Below are 19,317 nucleotides of genomic sequence, written 5' to 3'. Positions count from 1 at the left end.
GAAGTGATTCATAAGGGACCTGTATCAGAATTCCAATCTCTGCTGTACCAAGAACTCAGTAGGATGCCACTGGAGACAGTAAGATTATATACAGACAAAAGACATACATACACACACACGGCAAATTTTCCCTTCATGTTACAGCAGCATCCTAACAAATGGGAGTGAAAAAAGTAGTGCTCATTCCCCTAAGTGGATAAGTTCTCTACTACAAAATATATACGTGTGTTGCTACCTAAATTAGCACACAGGCTCCCGCCAGTGAAACACATGCCTATTGGAAGGGGAATTCCTGGGATAAAGAGATGGCTCTGAGGTTAAGAACACATGCTGTTCTTCCAGAGGACCCAAGTTCAGTTCCTAGCACCCATATCAGACAGTTCGTTATCGCCTGTAACTCCAGGCTCAAGGGGTCTGGCACCTCTGCCTCTGTGAGCACCACACTCACGTGCACATAGCCACATGCAGACACTCAATTAAAACAAATAAAAATAATTAAAAAAAACTGGAATGTCTCATCTGGCTAGAATGGAATAAAATCAAGAAGTCTTCTAAGCCATGTGAAGAGCTATTGCAGCTGGCCTGCCAGGAGCAGCAGGTTAGTCCACGCCTTAGGAAGCAGTGCATTCAAACAGACTGCACCCCAGAGACTGGAGCAAGCTTACAGATAATCAGGACCCATGCCACCCCAAGGCTGGGGTCCCCAGGCCACTGATCATGCTACTGCAAAGTTCTTTGAGGAATTAGGAAACAAGGTGGGAGAGAAAAAATGGAATCGTATCTCCAAGCAACAACTGAATTTTATTTCTGTTTAAACAATAAATACACATGAGTTAGTTTTCCAAACCTTGTCTCCTGAACAAAGGGCTTTAAGTGGCAATAATCTCTCATGATCTTCAGCTGGAATCTTCCAGCACATACTTGCAGCACTGACTGTTTAAGCACCTTGGTACTGGCTTTGTTAGACACAAAATAGTACCTACCGGCTATGTTCATGTTCATGATGAGGAAGAATGGAGGCTTTTCACCCACCGAGAAGCTAAGTTTTGATGGCCTTGCCTTCTAAGGTGTCGAACACGTCTTCTAAGCACTTCTGGACACAGTGGAGGAACTCCCGGGCATTGCGTCCTGAGTAGGAGGAGACATTGCAGCCCATCCAGTCATCATGAACAAGATATGCGATGCCAAAGCCATCAGGGACCACAGGGGCGAAGCCACCAATGCTCACTGCGGGGCTGTTCAGAGTACTCGTGGACAGGATGTTGTGGTTTATCCGCCCGTATGCAGGATCCAGGTACAAATCGGGTAAGGTGATCCCTCTGGCTGTTGCCAGATACCGTAGAGCAAACAAGTGTCGGTCAAAGCCCTGGCCTGTCGGAGACAAAATGGAAAGCCAAAGCCTTAGACTCTCCCCAGTGAAGAGGACAGAAGCAAAGCCCCCACCACGGCAGGAACCATTTTCACACAAAAGAGTGACCAGCATAGGGCAGATCACTCCTGAATGCCTAAAAACTATATTCTCAGCTGTCAATAGACAGGCTAACTACGAGCCTAAGTGAAAGCATGATGCTAAAACACTGATTTGTTACACGCCTGGGATCCCAGAACCTGGGAAGCTGACGTAGGAGGATTGCAAGTTCGAGGGTGGCATGGACAACATGGCAAAAACCATGTTTTAAAAACAGACAAAAGGCCATGCGTGGGGACACACACCACACACCTCTAATATCCCAACATTCAGGAGACAGAGGCAGGAAGATCTATGTGAGTTCAAGGCCAGCCTGTTATACATAGTAAGTTAGTTCCAGGACAGCCAGGACTACATAGAGAGGCCCTGTCTCAAAAAACAAACAAGGGCTGGAGCATTGGCCCTGTTGAGAATTTGCTCTTGCAGAGGACCCAGGTTCAAGTCTCAGAATGCACATGGTGGCTCTTAACTGCCTGTAACTCTCTCTTCTGACTTCCACAGACATCAGGAATGTACATGGTGCACATGCATACATGCAAGCAAAACACTCACACATATAAAGTAATAAATCTAAGAAAATAAACAAAAAGACTGAATCAGCCAAGACGGTAGGAGAGACATGAAGAGAACAACAGACTTCACAACTGAAACAAAGCTCAATGGGTAAGGCCCTAGGTTCATTTCTCAACAACACACATGCACACACACACACACACACACATATACAATACACCTACATACACACATACACAATACGCCCATGTTAGGAGCTATAAACCCCCCAGATCCTGAATTTCTGGTAAACAACTTGTAATGCTTGCAGCTGCTCTGAGCACGAGACCCTCAGAAGTTCCTGATGGCTGGAGAGTGGTTTCTGGTGGGTTTGACTGGAGCGTGGCTATCAGTTAAGGATCCCTATATAAGCGGCTCTGGTACACAATAAAGGGGCACTCTTCGGGCATTCCTGTTTCAAGGATGATCCATGTCTCTCTGTCTGTGTGTCTTTGTGTGTTTCAATCTCCAGCCCCTTGCCTGGTTAATGAACTGTATGGTAGCGCATAGAGCGCAGACAGGCGTGGTACACTACACACACACACAAATATACCCATATACACGCACATACACAATACACTCACATACACACCCACATACACAATACACAAACACATATACACAAACACACACACACATACTGGGTTTGTTCTTCAACAACACATATGCACACAGATACACGGGGTGGGGGGGTGGCGCAGAGAAAACTGGGGTAAAACTCAAAGTTCCCATGTAAAAGACTAAGTGGGGCGAACAAAGTGGAAAAAGCATCTAGCCGGGGTTTTGATCTCAGCCTTGTATAACACTGGGCCAATGGCTTAGCTTCCTGATTTCAAAATGGAGAATAACCAGATGTTTTGGGTGCCTCTTAGTCTCAGGGCTTTGTTAAGGGCTACAGAACAGGACTAGGCTATGAGATCCTCTCCAGGACCTTAATTCTTGACCTTAAAACTGTGATGAGTGGGCCTGGAGAGACGGCTCAATGGCTATGAGCACCGGCTGCTCTTCCCGAGGTCCTGAGTTCAATTCCCAGCAACCACATGGTGGCTCACAACCATCTGTAATGAGATCTGGCGCCCTCTTCTGGCATGCGGGCATACATGGAGGCAGAATGTTGTATACATAATAAATAAATCTTTAGAAAAAATTGTGATGAGCTTCTAAGATGACCTATTTACAGAGCCAACACTGCAGCTGAGGTGAAGTAAGAGGGCAGACTTAGAAACCCTAAACTGCCAAAAATGCATCCATGACCAGGAAGGGGCAGGAGAACAACAGCTGAAAGTGACCTGAAATGGGGAGAAAGTTCTCCATAGCTGCTCTGAAGCAGATTCTGATCCCTAGTGGTTGCTCTGGCTGTTCAGACCTAGCTAGGGTAGGAAAACAAACAAACCAAACACATTTTGGGAGCTGAGAAGTGGACTGAACCAAGTGAAGGGTAGCGATCAGCTGCAGGTGGAATATTAGCAAGGCTCACAGAGGGCAACAAGACCCAGTGTGCTCCCTGCCCATGCCTCACCCATGGCTGCTTCCTTGGTCAGCTGGCCGTGGTATTTGGAGCACTCTGCCACCATGCGCTGAAGCTCGCCCACACTGTGCTTGGAGGGCTGCTTGACAAACGCTTCGGAGCACCTCTTCGTGAAGACGGAGGCTGGGCGGATGGTCTCGGTGCGGCCGTGCTTGAAGGCTGCGGTGCTACAGGACTCATAGGTAGCCACTGTCTGGCCATATTGTCGCAGGAAAGCCATCTGGAAGGCCAACTGGGCCACCGCGTCAGGGCTCAGCTTCTGTTTCTTCAAGAATTCCTTGCCACCCCTATGAAACTGAATGGAGTCAATGGTGAGGGTTTTCATGGTGGCATCAAACTTTTCCTTGGCGGTGGTGATGCCAGCCTTCACAGCATCGTTCAGCTTAAAGCTGAGTTTCTGCACAGACACAGAGGAGTTGGTGGCGGCTGGCTGGCTCCGGGGGGTGATGGCAGGGGTCTGAGTGCTGTCTTTGAACACTTCATTGAAAAACCGAAGCACCGCTACACCATCCCCCCACGCATGCTCAAAGTTGATGGCGGCAGTGCCATCCTTGGCTACGATGAGGTTAAAGGACTTATCAAACCAGCGGTTTGTGCCATCACCATGCAGCATGGTGTGAGACAAATGGGTAACGTCCTTCACCGGGAAGTCATCTAGGCAGAGGCAGAACACAGCAGAGTCCACTTTCTTCAGAGTTTCCTCGTTGCCACCATGCACCAGCTTCTGTCTGAGCTCTGCCCAGACATCTCGGTTCTCACTGGTCAGATATGCCAGGGGGAACTCAGGCACAGGGCTATTGTCTGAGAGAATGTATTTTAGATGTGCCTGAATTTCTGAGGGGCTCACAATGTTCCCATCTTGATCGAGGACATCAAAGACATAGAAGTTTCCTTTTCTTAGGACCAGGAGGTGTCTGGCCTTTGCATCAGTAAAGAGTTCATCACGGCTGGGTTTGGGTAAACGAGTTGAATTGAAAAGCCGAAAATACTGGGACATATCCAAGGGATACGCATTGACCAGGTAGGCTCCATACCAGGACAGGGAGGAAGGAACAAAACGTATGAGTCTTTTGAAGGTATCGGTGTCACTTTTGGCAGGGTTCAAGTGGAATACTTCTGGCTCTAGAAGGCCAGCCCGAAGTGTCTTCAGAAACCGGACAGCGGACACAGTCATGTTGGTTGCCCGGGTGAGCTGGTCGTTATACTCAGACTTCGGGTCCGGATTGAAGGCCATAAATGGATTAAAGTTTAAAACAATAGAGTCTCGAGCAGTTAAATACATATCAAACCAGGGGCCTGAAAAAAGAGAAAACATAAAAGGCTAAGGCAACCCCCAAAAGTAAAATTTAAGAAAGAAAAGAATTCCAGCTCAGGTAGAGGAAACAAACCAACTTCAAGCAGGCGATTGCATTTGGTTGCACAACAAGGTGTGAAAGATTAGAGGATCGCACAACACAAGGTCTTAGGCATCCGGATTCTGTCACTCTTCGTAATGGTCTGAGGCTCACCCAGGCTGTAGCTGCATCGGTTCTTCTCCTTTTACTACTGAGTAACGCTCCATCATATGGCAATGGCACCTTTACTACTGAGTAACGCTCCATCATATGGCAATGGCACCTTTACTACTGAGTAACGCTCCATCATATGGCAATGGCACCTTTACTACTGAGTAACGCTCCATCATATGGCAATGGCACCTTTACTACTGAGTAACGCTCCATCATATGGCAATGGCACCTTTACTACTGAGTAACGCTAAATCATATGGCTATGGCACCTTTTGCTTATCCATTCATCAGTTAATGGACATCTGGATGCTTTTCATCACGTAGTTAAGCATGCTATTCCTATGAACTTTTATAATCAAGTTTTTGTGGGGACATATGTTCTCATTTCTTTTTTAATAATTTATTTAATTTTATTTTATGTGCATCGGTGTGAAGGTATCAGATCCCCTGGAACTGAAGTAACAGACAGTAGTGAGCTGCCATGTGGGTGCTGGGAATGGAACCTGGGTCCTCTAGAAGAGCAACCAGTGCTCTTAGATACTGAGCCATCTCTTCGGGCCCCTGCTCTCATTTCTTTTAAGGATATATAAGCTAGGTTAGGCTCTGCTAAGCCTTTTTAATTTCTTATTTTATTTTACTTTTAATTTTTTTTTGAGATAGGGTCTCTCTACATAGCTCTAGCTGTTCTGGAATTCACTATGTAGACCAGGCTGGCCTTGAATTTACAGAGATCCACCTGCCTTTACCTCCCAAGTGCTGGGATTAAAGGTGTGTGCCACCATGCCTGGCTTTTTTGAGGAATACCCATGAGGCCTATGTGAGAGCTCCAATTCCCACACCCTCAAAAGCAAATGTTAGCTGGGCAGTGGTGGTACATACCTTTAATCCTAGCACAGGGGAGGCAGAGGCAGGTGAATCTCTTCAAATCTCTTCAAGTTCAAGGCCAGCCTGCTCTACAGAGCTAGTTTCCAGGACAGTCAGGGTTACACAAAGAAACCCTGTTTAAAACAAAACAAACAAACAAAAAACCCACAAAAAAACAACTGTTATTCTGTGTGTATCTTTTTTATGGACCTAGACAGGGTCTCCCTCTTGCCATGGCTGACTCAAATTTGCAGTTCTTCAGCCTTCTGGGTAGTTAGTATTACAAAACTCAAACAAGCCAACATTAAGGTCAAGAGAATGAGGAAAGCCAGGCTGAAAGGATGTCTAGACATCTGGAAATGCCCCAAACAGATGTAAGAAAGTCAGTCTCACACTGGCAAGACAAGAAACCATCCAGTTTACACAGCAGGCCTTCCAGAGGACCTGGCTGAAATGCTGTCCTTATATCTCTGCCAACCACGCGGTGATTCCCGCCTCACTCTTGCAGAATACAGACTTTGCTCTCTCCATACAGATAAACTGGGAGACACAAAACTGAGCTCACAGATTCCCTGGGGAATCTAGTCAGGCATGACTACTAGAGACACCCAAGACATCAGCTGAACCACAAACAGTACAGTCTAAACTGAGCAGTCCCACCCTCCCCCAGATAACAGCTCACTCATCTGTGAGACAAGGAAAGGTGATGTAGCATCTAAAGAAAGAGGCAAGCAAGAGGGGAAATGAACTTGGAGGAAAGAGATTATGATAAGGGTAGAAAACTTTAAAAAAAAATATAAAAATAAACTTTAAAACAGAAATCTTCACCAAGGACTTGGTAAGACCACCTGCTGCCATACCTGATGACCTGCATGGACCCATGTTGTAGGAGAGTACCAACTCCTATGGCATCTGGATGTGCGCGCACGCGCGCGCGCGCACACACACACACACACACACACACACGATAACTATTAAAATGTTTTTTAAAAATACTAACCAAAAAGAATTGGTGGAGCAGAAGCGAGAAGTGAAGGGGAGAGAAGAAATAGAAATTCAACAGAAAAGTTGGAAGATAAAATAAACTTGTAAGACAGTAGAACAAATGAATAAGAGATGAAAAATATTAGCGAAATAAGAAAAGGAGAGAACCAGGCTCAGAACATGTACCTCTAAATCAGCACAGAAAGAGGAAAAAAAAAACAGAAAAAAACAGAAAGAGGCTTTAAATAGAAGAGAAAAAATAAAATATAGAAAACAACACACTATCCCAAAATAGAAGAACTTGAATTTCCATAATAGGTTTCAGTCAGTGACAGCACAAATGAGTAGGAATAGACATACAACAAATACATTATGTGAAATTTCAGAACTCTGGGGACAAAAAAAAATTCTAGGAGCTTCCAGAGACACAGAAGAAAAATAGCCAAAGGCTCAAGCTCTGAATAGCATCAGACTCATTAACAGCAACAACGGAAGCTAAAAGACAGTGGAAAACAGCTTTCAAAATCCATTTCCAGCCCAGCCAAAGCGTGTCCATCAGTCAAGCACTCCAGCAGCTCTAAGACTTTGCCTTCTGTGTTCTGGTACCAGAAGGCAAAGTGCTCGAAAACAGTGAAAGAAAAATCAAAAAAGGAAAATATGAGGTCCAAGAGACCAGAGTTCCAACACGGGAAAAGGCTGCATAGATGTCACGGCTAATGGTAAAGATAAACAAAATAAAAAGATAAAAAATGAAAAAGAGGCTTAGAATGCAGCTTCACCACAGGCCGAGAGTTCACAGATCTGATGGAACAATCTAGAAGTCCAGGAACAGACTCCAATAAGATTAAAGTAGCTGGGCAAAGGTGGCTGGCGCATGCCTTTAATCCCAGCATTTGGGAGGCAGAGGCAGGTGGTTTTCTTTGAATTGGAGGCTAGCCTGGTCTACAGGAGCAAGTTCCAGAACAGCCAGCACTACACATAGAGAAACCCTGTCTCAAAAAACAAAAACAAAAAAAAAATAAAAAGATTAAAGTTGATAGAAAGTGAGGGTGCTCTCGTGCACACAGAAGACAGTCTGACAGCTTGGGAGGAGTCAAGAGATAAATGAAGCATATAGAAAACTAAACACCCTTCAATCCCAGCTCTCAGGAGGCAGAAGCAGGCGGATCTCTGTGAGTTCAAGGCCAGCCTGGTCTACAGAGCTAGTTCCAGGACAGTCAGGGCTACACAGAGAAACCCTGTTTCGAAAAACCAAAACAAAAAGTAAAAGAAAAAGGGAAAAAAGAAAGGAAAAGGAAAGACAGAAAACTAAAGTATGAGATCATTATAAACCAGAGAAATGAGAAGTTGGCAAAGGAAAAACAGTCCTAGTGGGCCGCATGACCAGACAACAACAGCACATACAGGATTATGCCAGCAGGAACAAAGATACAGAGGTGACCAAACTTGTAACTATATTGTGCAGATGAGGGTAAGGGAGCCCGCGTGTGTAAATGATTGCTGGAGTCTAACCTTTGTTAATGGGATGTCAAGAAACAGCCTAGTGTATAATGTAGAGATATAAGGATCTGAAGAATTAAAGCTGGATGTATTGACGTCCAGTCCTCAGGAGGCAGAAGCAGGGGATCATAAATCCAAGGTCAGCTTGGGCTACATCCTGTGTCAATCAATAAATCAATAGTCAAGTGAAAAGTAATAAATTAGAGGGAGTCAGGCAGCTGCTGCTTATCCCAACAAGACTGATAGCACAATCTGATTTTTTAAAAAACTGTATACGCATGTGAGTCTGTATTCATATGTGTGCACCATACATGTGCAGGAACCCATGAGTCTGCATCCGTATGTGTGCACCAAACGTGTGCAGAAACCCAAGGAGGTCAGAAGAAGGGGTTGGGTCCCCCGGGACTAGGGCTACGAGTAGCTGTCAGCTGCCTCACATGGATAATCATAACCAAACCCAGTTCCTGTACAAGAGCAGTAAGAGCTCATAACTGCTAAGCCATCTCTCTAGCCTCCTATTTGGTTCTTCAAACTGTATGTGTGTACTAGATAAATTATAAACGATGTGCCAAGAAAATGGCTCAGTGGGTAAAGAGCTTGCTCTCAAGCCTAGCAGTCGAAATGGCCCTTGGCGCCCACATGGTAGGAGGAGAGATTTCGCTTCTGGAATCTGCCCTCTCACCTCCACAAGCATGCTGGGGCACACAAACCCTCACCAAAAATAAACAAATGTATAATTTTTAAGAAACTACATTATGACAGCTACTCAAAGCAGAGGCCAACTTGGATTACAAAAAGGATTATAACCTGGATCTCAAAAACAATAAAAATCTCTTTTTTTTTCTTTTCCTTTTTGTTTTCTCGAGACAGGTTTGGTTTTGTGTGTGTGTGTGTGTGTGTGTGTGTGTGTGTGTGTGTGTGTGTCCTGGAACTAGCTCTGTAGATCAGACCCGCCTTGAACCCACTTGCCTCTGCCTCCCAAGTGCGGGAATTAAAGACAAGACATGCACTACCACCATTCAGCCAATAAAACATTTTTTAATTAAAAAAAAAACACCTAAATTTTAAAAACATGTAAGAATAAGGGTGGACACCACTAATTTTAAACGGAGGACAAAGAGAACTTTGGTTTCAAAAACCAGCCTGGACCACAAAGGAAGTGTCTGCCAGTAACAAAATGTAATGAACAAGAACAACATGGCGGAAGAGTGCTGGAGTTCTGGGAGCCAGGGGCAGGCGGGTTGGCTGAAGCATGATTTGCATCAGAGAGTTACTGAGATGAGGCTTTAGGGGACAGGTAGGCCAGGGAAGGAACAGACAACAGGACTGACTCTCATCGTTTTCAGGGCAAAGACCCAATTAAGTTCTGTCTCAACCCTCAGTAGAGCGAAGACAAGCCGCTGGTCTTGAGCATGGACGCCAGCCAGCACCATCTTAACCACACACAGGGCCTCCCTCCACATACTTCAGGAAGGGGAGGAGCTGAGAAGATGCCTCTGTGGCCCGATGGTGCCCCGTTCCCTACTCACCTGAGATGTAGCTGGTGTGCTTATTCTGCTTGTCCTGGGCAAGCAGATGCTCATGCAGTTCCTTCCCAACGCCGTTTTCAAAACTCTTACAAAATTCTTCTGTTTTCCTGCAATGTCCAAGAAAAGAGATAAAACCAGTGGGGAATACATGATTTTCGGGTTCCTGGCCAGGAATTCACAGTCTGGGTCCCCAACAGAATATCCCAGAACCTGGGAATAGATAAGGAAGTTTCTGAGGAGAACACAGATCAGTCTAAGGTGAACACACCTAGGGAACCGGGAAGATCAAAAGTGAAGAACACTAGCCCTCTCCAACACGTGGCTCTGACAGGCCTTGTCCTTCTCCCTCACTCCCTCTGCCTTGCTGAGAACCCTTAGATGACACTCCTAAAGCTAGACCCTAAGGTCTATTCCCTAATTTAGCCACTTCCTTCTCCTGAGGCTGACCACAAAGGTCCAGCTATCAAAGTATTCAAGTCCAGTTATCAAAAGCCTCCTTTGGTTCACCTAATCAACATGCCCAGTTAAAATTAAACATCACATCCTAACACGGGGTTTTCCCTTTTCCTCGTATAAACTGCCATTTTCCTGTGTGCCACATCTGTCTCCTCTCTATGCAGAGGCAGTCCTTTGTCCCTCTGCCCCTCTCCCTTGTCCCCTTTCCCTTTTCCCTCATCCTCTACCTCCTGTCTTGGTCTCTTATTCCCTGCCCTTTGTCCTTCTGGGGCAAATAAATCTCCTTGGTGGTAAGAACTTGGCTTTGGGGGTCCTGAACTGAGACGTTTCCTTTCAAAATGTCCCTCCTAAAGCCACCTGTCCACAAGGAGGTGGTGTGGCATGGGGAAAAGCTTTGGGGTCAGAAGGAGCCAAGTTTGAGCCCCAGCTTTACCACATTCAAACTGGGAGACTTTAGACAAGTTACCTAATCTCTCCAGGTCTCAGTTTCTACCTGCATAAAAGAGAGATAATGATGCCATCTCAAGGACTTAAAAGCCATAGAGCTTAGGACTTAGGGTAGAGGAAAACATGATGCAGTAACTGGAAGCCACGTTAAGAGAAACGGTAGGCGATGATTTCAAAGCAGAGGCTAGACTATGAACAATTCATCCGTTTCTTTCACTGTGCAGTCAAGGGCTCTGTGACTCTAAAGACCATACCAGTAATCTCAGAAAATTCCCAGTGTGGAAAACAGCACCGATCATACTAGGCTACGAGGCTTCGCTGCGGTCCACATTCTAACAATGCCTAAGGTTCGCTTCAGAGTCCATGCCATGCTGGCTTCCTAAGAACACTCCAACAATAGGATTTTACCACACGTGTTGGTGCACACCTTTGATACCAGAACTCTGGAGGCAGAGGCAGGCAGACCTCTGTGAGTTCAAGACCAGCCTGGTCTACACAGTGAGTTCAGGACATCCAGGGCTATGTACAAAGACCCTTAATCAAACAACAACAAAAACAAACAGAAAACCCTAGGGTTTTATTCTCTGGGAGTCCTGGAGGCTGGAAGCACAAAACCAAGGTGTCAATAAGATGGTGTTCTCTCTGCAGACCACGGAACAGAATCTGTTCCAGGCCCTGCTCTTGACTTCTGGTGTTGGGAACAATCCTTGCTGTTCTTGGCTTGTGAACACAATACTCCAATCTCTACCTGAGTCCTTCATGGCTGTCACTGGTTCGCCTCTTATATCAGCTGGTTGGATTAGAGACTTGCCCAATCCCAGAAGAAACTCATTTAAACTAAGTACATCTTCAACAAACTGATTTCCATATAAGGTCACATTCTGAGGTTCTAAAAGGGTAGGCTTGGGGTGCAGTAAACGTCTTCAGCAAGCAGGCTCTGATCCACCATGCAGTCTTTTACGGACCTTCCTCCCCAGCACACAGGCCCCTTTGTATATGATCAGTACCAGCCAGCTTGGCAGATATGCCTTCCAAGATAAATCACAAACATGCCACTCGATCTTATAAGCCACCTCCTGCTGAGTCTAGTTAGAGGGGCTCTCACCCCAGCTTGCTTAGGCCTTTGTGAATGAAGACCCAGTTCCTGAACTTGCAAATACATAAACCAGGTTCTAGGTTCTGGAGGTCTTGTCAGGTCACAGAGGTCCCTTGAAGTTTGGTCTGTGACCACTACTTGCTAGCCTCCCATGAATGCTGCCTGCTATAAATGGTTCCCGGGATCCTCAGTGTTTACCTGAACTGGCTGTCATCCAGGAGAGGCTTCTGTGCACTGAGGTATCTTCTCATGGTGTCTTCAAGTTTGGGGATGGGCAGCCTGGGGGGAAAGCAAAGTCAGTGTGAGGCTGACAGTATGGGAAGACACCAAGAAGCGATACAAGCCAACTAGTAAAGCAGGTACTGAGAAATTCATTTCCCTTAAAAACAAACAAACAAATAAACAAAAAACCAAAAAGGAAAAGCCAGTAAATAAGAAGACAAAACTGATGGATGGGCTGGGACACGGGTCAGTGGTCGAGCACTTCCCTAGCAAGCATGAGGTCCTAAGTTGACCCCCAGCACCCAGTAAATAAACGAGCAATAACAGAACTGAGGAGTTTACCACTGCATCAACGGTCAAGTCTATTCTAAGTACTGTAAAATATTTTAGTGATAATAACAGATGCAAAATGGGAAAGAGGCTTCCCAAGCATTCCTGTTTCTGGGTCATGGCTATAGTAACTGCTAACACTGTGTGTACAGCACTAAAACCTACCCTTGATGGCACATACATTCCCTACCACCCAGGATGCAAAGAAAAGAAGCTTTACTTGTAAAACATTCTTGTGCATTTCACAAGACAGAATTAAAAGAGAAAAAAACGCTGGGCATGGTGGCTCATCCTTTTAATCCCAGCACCTGGGAGACAGAGGCAGGCAGATCTTTGAGTTCAAGGCCAGCCTAGACTATATACAGAGTTCTAGGACAGCTAGGGTGACACGGAGAATCCCTGTCTCAGTCCAGTATGGAGGCTACATACATCGAAAGGTAGAAACTCCACCACTGTGCCATGCCCAACACCGGCATCCAATCAGGAATCACTATGTTCTCAAGCAGCAGCAAGGGCGACCCCTGCTGCCTCACTCACTAGCAGTCCCCAGTTATGGCTATGATGGCGAGGATACTGGTCCATGGTGAAATGAAGAGCAGACAGCACGGCCTCTTCTCCCCCATTTCAATAGTTTTATTAACACAATAATAACTTACTTTACTTCTACCAAGATGAGATTAACAGTTATGTTTATATATAAAATACTGAACTGTATCAGTCATTCAGGAAAACTGAACCATTGTCCACGAAGCATAGCTCGATTTATGATATATTACACTGCATTCAATTATTTTTGAATGCATGTTTACCTACAACTTAATAACAAAAACGAATACAAATTATTATATCCATTATGAACTTAGATACTCCAAGTAACCATTCAGGCACTGACTTTTACAGGAAGTTCCAAATACCACCTCAACTGCTCATAGCTACAAAATGTACTACTTATATTGCTTAGGCTTTAACACCAGCGGTATTAAGGAAAGCTTTTCCTTCTTTTTAAGGAAAATCAAAGACAGCAGTGATTTCTTAAAAACAACCCTTAATAAAAACTTCTGAATGATCAATTCTTTCAATTCTGGCCTGACTGAACTTTCTTCAGCGCAATAAGGACATTTTCAGAGTAATGACTATTTTGAGTTACTAATTGCATAATATAGGAGCTTTTTGTTGCTGTGATGAAAGTCCTAAGCAAAATAAATTAGAGGAAGAGAGACTTGTTTGGGCTTGCTCCAGGAGTGCTCCTGGGATAGACCCTGACTTGGAACATCTGCCGGTTTCTGCACTGAATAAACACTCTCGCCAGGGCCAGGCCAGCTGCTAGCATGGTGTCCTTAAGTATGAAGTCATCAACCTGGTAATGCTATCTTAGAGAGAAGACCCTTTCCACTTGGAATTCTTCCTGTAGAATTTCTTCCCTGATCACTACTGGTACATGGGCCAACACAGGAAAGGCTTTTGATAAGCTTAAGTTGGATGAATTAGCTTATTACTTTCTCTTCCACCCAGCCTTAGTCTGCTTTATGCTGTTACAGCAATACAAGGCGATGTGATGTCATTTACAAAGAGAAACTTCTGACACTCTACAGGCTGGGGAGTCTGAGAAGGCCTGACTTTTCTTATTATTCAGAGTCAGGATCTCACCATATAGCCCTAGGCGGCCTAGAACTCACAGAGATCCACCTGCCTCTGCCTCCAAGTGCCAAGATTAAAGGTGTGCACCCCTGCACCTGGCAGAAAACTAGACTCTTGAAGGTCAGGTAGCAACACAGGGTCCACAAAAGACCAAACCTGCTTCATTGCTGTTTTAACTCACGACAACCCTCCTGCCTCGGTCTCCCAAGTGCAGAACCATGCCACTTCAAACAGTATTATAACAAAGTTAGTCTCTCAAGAATAGCCTCCTCCCAGAAGAGGAACCTACTCTCCTGGGTTTACCTCTACCAGATTTAGTGGCAGGAGCCAGGAAGAGCGCAGTGAGTAAAGGCATCTACCGCCACGCCTGAGCGGGATTTGATCCTCAGGGACCTGCAATTGTCCTCTGACCTCCGCATAACCACCACAGCACAGGAATGCCCATGTAGCACAGGCGTGCACTTGTGTTTACACACACAAATAAGTAGTTTTATTTTTTTAGTTTAGTGGCGTTTCTTACTTATTTTTCTCCTCACCAGACTGTGAGACCAGTAATGGATGCTTGAAATGGTTATCATATAGAAGATACAGTTAAAAACTCTGTCCCCTAATCCCAGGGGTTTTGACATCATCTATCTTTCTTCCCCCATCTCCCCTCACCCTAAACATTCATGTCTTCTCTGGACTGTATATATCCCAACCGTTTATTACTCTAACTGAACCATTTCAGTCTTTACAGATCCTCCAGGCAGGAATAAGAGTGAAACTGAGAGCAGCATGCTCTTGGCAACTGTGTTTATTCTCTTTAGACATAACATGGCATGCTGGAAAACGTATGAATGTTGACAGTCAACAATCCTGATTTCGAACATTAAGTCACCCTCCAGAAGGACAATCAAGAGATACAGTGGGTGTCAGGCAGGGTGGGATGTGTCAAATTAATGGCAGAGTTTGAGGGGGAAGGGTGAAGAAATGAATTCGACAGTGGTGATGGTCATGCAATGCTATGAGTATGCCAAAAATTATATACTTGGAAACAGTGAATTCTGGACTGGCAAGATGACTCAGTCAAGAAACTGCTTGCTTAACAAGCGTGAGGACACGAGTTTGAGCCCCCAGAACCCATTTTTTTTCTTTCCAATATAGGGTTTCTCTGTGTAATATCCCTGGTTGTCCTGGATCTCGCTTTGTAGACCAGACTGGCCTCGAACGCACAGTGATCCAACTGCCCCTGCCTCCAGAGGGCTGGGATTAAAGGCGTGCGCCACCACCCCCAGCTCATAATGACTGTTTTTAATTGTCAACTTGACACATTCGAGTCACAAGGGAGTAATCTCAATGAGAAACTGTCTGAGTTGAGCTGGTCTTCAGGCACGCCTGTGAGGAATTTTCTTAGTCTGGTTAAGTGCAGTGGGAAGACCCACCCTGAGTGTGGATTTACGGCCTCCTGAAAGAGGTTTGGGTGTAAGCTATGGCTCACGTGCTGGCTGCCTCTGTGCAACCCTGAGGAGGAAACCTGCTTGAGAATGAAGTCACACAAATGGAGAGGTCAGCAAGGCAGAACTGCACCGTGTGGATCCTTGAGTCTGTATGAGCTCATGGATCTCGGGTTACCTGAGCCAGTTTAACTGGACTTTCCACAACATGTACAAAGATCCTTATTATAACAATTTTCTTTTTATAGAGTGTTCACCAACCATTCTTCCGGCAACACAATCAAGATGGAGAGCACTTTGGTCTCCAGGTACCACCCTGGTTTCCTCCACACTGCTCAAGAAACACCAGTGGCTGCCAGTACACAGCAGTTCCTTTGGCTCCTGTGGGTGAATCACCGGGCCTCAGAAGAGGTAAAGCCAGGGCCTGGAGAGATACTCGTAGCAATTTTATCTTAGTGTTGTCCTGTTCCACCCTAGCCCCATATAATAGTCGTTTTCCCGAATAAAGGTGAAGGGAAAATGCTAAGCAGATTTTCTTCCTGGGGAAGGTACCGAGTCACCTGCTCTCAAACCTGGTCTGCCTCCCAAGAGCAGGGACGTTGGCATTCCTCCTACAGGAACTCAGCTCTAAGGCCTTCCCTGCATACGGGACCTAGTTATAGCCGGGACAGTGTTCTCAAGACTCAGTTAGGAGTAAAGTTATTCTGGAAGTCAAGAAGACTGGCCTGGAAGACATGCCTTTGGGGCTCACAAATTATTTTCTACACGTTACCCTAGTGGCCAGGTAAACCCCGCCTCTCCTGCCTCTCTGCCCATCTTGTGCTGAACGCCTGCTATCACTGGAGATGGTTAAAAGAAAAGCGACAGAAAACGGGCATTTGTTATGGATCAACTGTAGATCTAATACAGGCAGGTGGGAGCTGCTGGATGTGGATGCTGGGAGTCGAACTCGGGTCCTCTGGAAGAGCAGCATGCACTCTCAACCACTGAGCCATAAGTTACAGACAACTTAGTAGATACAGAAACAACAAAACCAGCCGGGCGGTGGTGGCGCACGCCTTTAATCCCAGCACTCGGGAGGCAGAGCCAGGCGGATCTCTGTGAGTTCGAGACCAGCCTGGTCTACAAGAGCTAGATCCAGGACAGGCTCCAAAACCACAGAGAAACCCTGTCTCGAAAAACCAAAAAAAAAAAAAAAAAAAAAAAAAAAAAACCAACAACACTCGAAGAAACCAAGCAAATGATAATCCAAGGGCCCCTACTAGAAAGAGTCCAAGGTGAGTGAGGCCAGAGGAAGCAGTGACAGGCGAGTGACAATGACCCCCATCCCTGGCATTGTATCTCAAGGGCCTCTGAACAGTCCAAAGACTCACAGATGACTGTGGCAGTTACGGAATCTGAAACAAAGTTCCACCAGAGGTCAAGGGCAGGGTTCCTTGCCAAGTGTGACAGTCAAAGAGAATGCATTTTACTAGCCCAGAATTGCTAACACAGAAAGCATCTCCTCTAACTCCACTCTCCATGAGGCACCAGGAAGTTTGGCTGCTTGCTCATGGGGGAGGGAGAGGGGAGTAGTAATAATGTGTTCTTTTGAGTTTTGTGGGTTTTTAATTTTTTTTTCAAGACAGGTTCTCACTATGTACCTCTCTCTGTCCTGGAACTCTCTATATAGATCAGGCTGGCCTTGAGCTCAGCCGGCCTCCACTTTCTGAGTGCTGGGATTAAAGGCACTGTCCACTACACCTGACTAGTAACACTTCCAGGACCTTACAGATGTTTGTGCTGTGGGCGGAACTAAATTATATTGAACATCCCTAACAGTTTTGCAACTCCAATCTGCCAACAATCCATCTGATCTTAAACCTAGGTGAGGCTCAGGCCTCAGAGTCAGAACTATCTGACTCAGCCAATGAAAACCAGCCCTCCCGAGTCCTCACCTTTCCCCTACATACTGGTGCAGTGCACAGAGGCTGGTCAGGAGAGGCCAGGTCACACCCCTCAGCCCACAACTGCAAAGACCCTTTTTATTCCCCCAGCCTCCTGCTGAGTTAAGATACCCTCGCTGCAGTTTGTCGTACATGCTTGCACACTGCACGCTCTGCTGAGACAGCGTGGTGGGCAGATGACACCCGGGCAAATACCTGCTGGGTGTGGGGGAAAACACAAACCCCACAACAGGGGCTAATACCGTGGGACAATGCTTGTCTTTTCCTGGATGGAGCAGGAAGCCCTGACCTCCAGCTCCTGGACAGGAGGACCCCTGGCAGCTGGGCCAGAAGGGCAGTGAGAAGCGACTTTGAGACAGGTTTGGCGCTTGGTTCGGGGAAATAAACAGTGAGTGCAGAGAAGACAGTTTAGGTTTGGCTTAGAGTGAAGGCAATTCCTATTATTGGAGTAGATCTGACAACCCAGATCATAGCTGAAAGATCAAAGAAGAAACTCGACACCAGATGATTAAAGGAAGTACTGACTATGGGGGAGAGGGACACTTATTGGGGCTGTTTTGATAGGTCAGGCAGTCTGGATGAGGTATTGGGGACCGTCCAAAAGGGGTGCTGAGGAAGGGTCCATGAGGATGGAAAGTTTCTAGGTTAGGGCTGACCTTAGAAGTCAAGATAGGGAGTGGAAATTGATAAAGGTGTAGCTCAGGGTACTGGAAGAGGAGTGGGCAGAGAGGTCTCAGCAAGGGGCAAAGAAGGCGAATAGTGGAAACTGACCTGAGGGTGACCAGTGTTAGGAATTCGCTACCCAGTTGTTAGGCGGTTAAGTGTGAGCGGCTCAGGAAAACTGTCTAAAAGATGAATGGCCAGGGAGTTTGTAGGATCTAAGATGAAACTTGTAGACGGGAGAATTGCGGAGGGGACCTTAAGGTTTCTGAGTCTTCTGAGCCAGAGAATTCTCAAAGTCTCTGACTTTCCAAACCAGGGAACGTGACTGCCTATAGGGCGGGAGGTAGAGGCGGCGGGGGCGGGGTGGTGGTGGGGAAGCGGTAGGAAGGAAGAGTTCAGTGCAAGTCCGAAGTGCCAGGAGTCAGGCCTGTGGCGGGGGCCAGGAGGCTGGGCTCACCTGGGCAGGCTATCCTGGTAGTGCATGGTGGGCACGATGCTGTGCTGCAGGTACTCGGCAGGCCCCGAGCTGGCACTCAGGGCCCGACTAGGGGCTCCCAGAACAGGCGCGGGGCCGCGGGGCCAGGCGCGCAGCAGGAGGCGCGGCATCATCGTCCCGTACGGCAACGGCGGCTCGGGAACGCGGCGGCTGAGGGAGTTCCTAAGCAAGCAGGCCGCTTCCCTCAAGGCCGGGGACACAGTGTCGGGGACTTAACGGCCAGTTAGTTCACCTCTGCCCACACGGGCACTTCCGGACACAGACAGGAGGCGGCGCGAATACGCTGCCCTCTCCCAGAGCCCGCCCACATTGTGGCCACGCCCACGACCGGGCACCGCCCACCCGAGCTGGAAGCCGGCCCTAGACACCGAGTCTGGCTTCTTGTTCTGGGGCAGCTTGGAAGCAATCCTTTCCTTTCACAGAAGTGGATAGAAATCAGAGCCAGAGCAAAAGAAACGCTGAAACCTCTCATCTGGCAGACCTAAACTGGTCAAGGCTTGATCTCCAGAGACCGAGAACATTCCAAACCTTTATGTCTCCTAAGAACACGATCAACACATTCCCCACGGTTCTAGATTTACCGAATAGCTGTACTTATTTCACCAATGTAATTTGGTAGGCAAAATATTTCGTTCATACTAGGTCCACGTGGTG

The 19,317-nt window shown here is 46.5% G+C and overlaps 1 protein-coding gene across 1 annotated transcript; it reads right to left on the bottom strand.

Annotated features, from left to right (window-relative positions):
- Positions 1-782: 782 nt before the first annotated feature.
- Cpt2 (carnitine palmitoyltransferase 2) lies at positions 783-18,940 on the bottom strand. Its single transcript, XM_041653180.1, has 5 exons — positions 18,625-18,940; positions 12,131-12,211; positions 9,934-10,040; positions 3,540-4,844; positions 783-1,371 (listed from the first exon to the last, which is right to left on the bottom strand). The coding sequence occupies exons 1-5, from the start codon at positions 18,774-18,776 to the stop codon at positions 1,040-1,042; spliced, it is 1,977 nt and encodes a 658-aa protein (XP_041509114.1). The 5' UTR covers positions 18,777-18,940; the 3' UTR covers positions 783-1,039.
- Between the last annotated feature and the right edge of the window lie 377 nt (positions 18,941-19,317).

Source organism: Microtus oregoni, unplaced genomic scaffold, assembly GCF_018167655.1.
Source record: "Microtus oregoni isolate MIOR12 unplaced genomic scaffold, Mior012 000005F_ref0000423, whole genome shotgun sequence".
In the NCBI taxonomy this organism is placed as follows: domain Eukaryota; kingdom Metazoa; phylum Chordata; class Mammalia; order Rodentia; family Cricetidae; genus Microtus; species Microtus oregoni.
Note: the sequence above shows the minus strand (reverse complement) of the source record. Positions and strands in the feature narration are given on the sequence as shown.

What these genes read in the sequence shown, in the direction of transcription:
- Cpt2 (XM_041653180.1), bottom strand. Translation starts at nt 18,776, where the DNA reads ATGATGCCGCGCCTCCTGCTGCGCGCCTGGCCCCGCGGCCCCGCGCCT. An exon ending in CTGGATGACAGCCAGTTCAG is followed by an intron (nt 10,041 to 12,130) that starts GTAAACACTGAG and finishes TGGACATTGCAG; the next exon opens with GAAAACAGAAGAATTTTGTA. An exon ending in GCACACCAGCTACATCTCAG is followed by an intron (nt 4,845 to 9,933) that starts GTGAGTAGGGAA and finishes CTCTTTTTTCAG; the next exon opens with GCCCCTGGTTTGATATGTAT.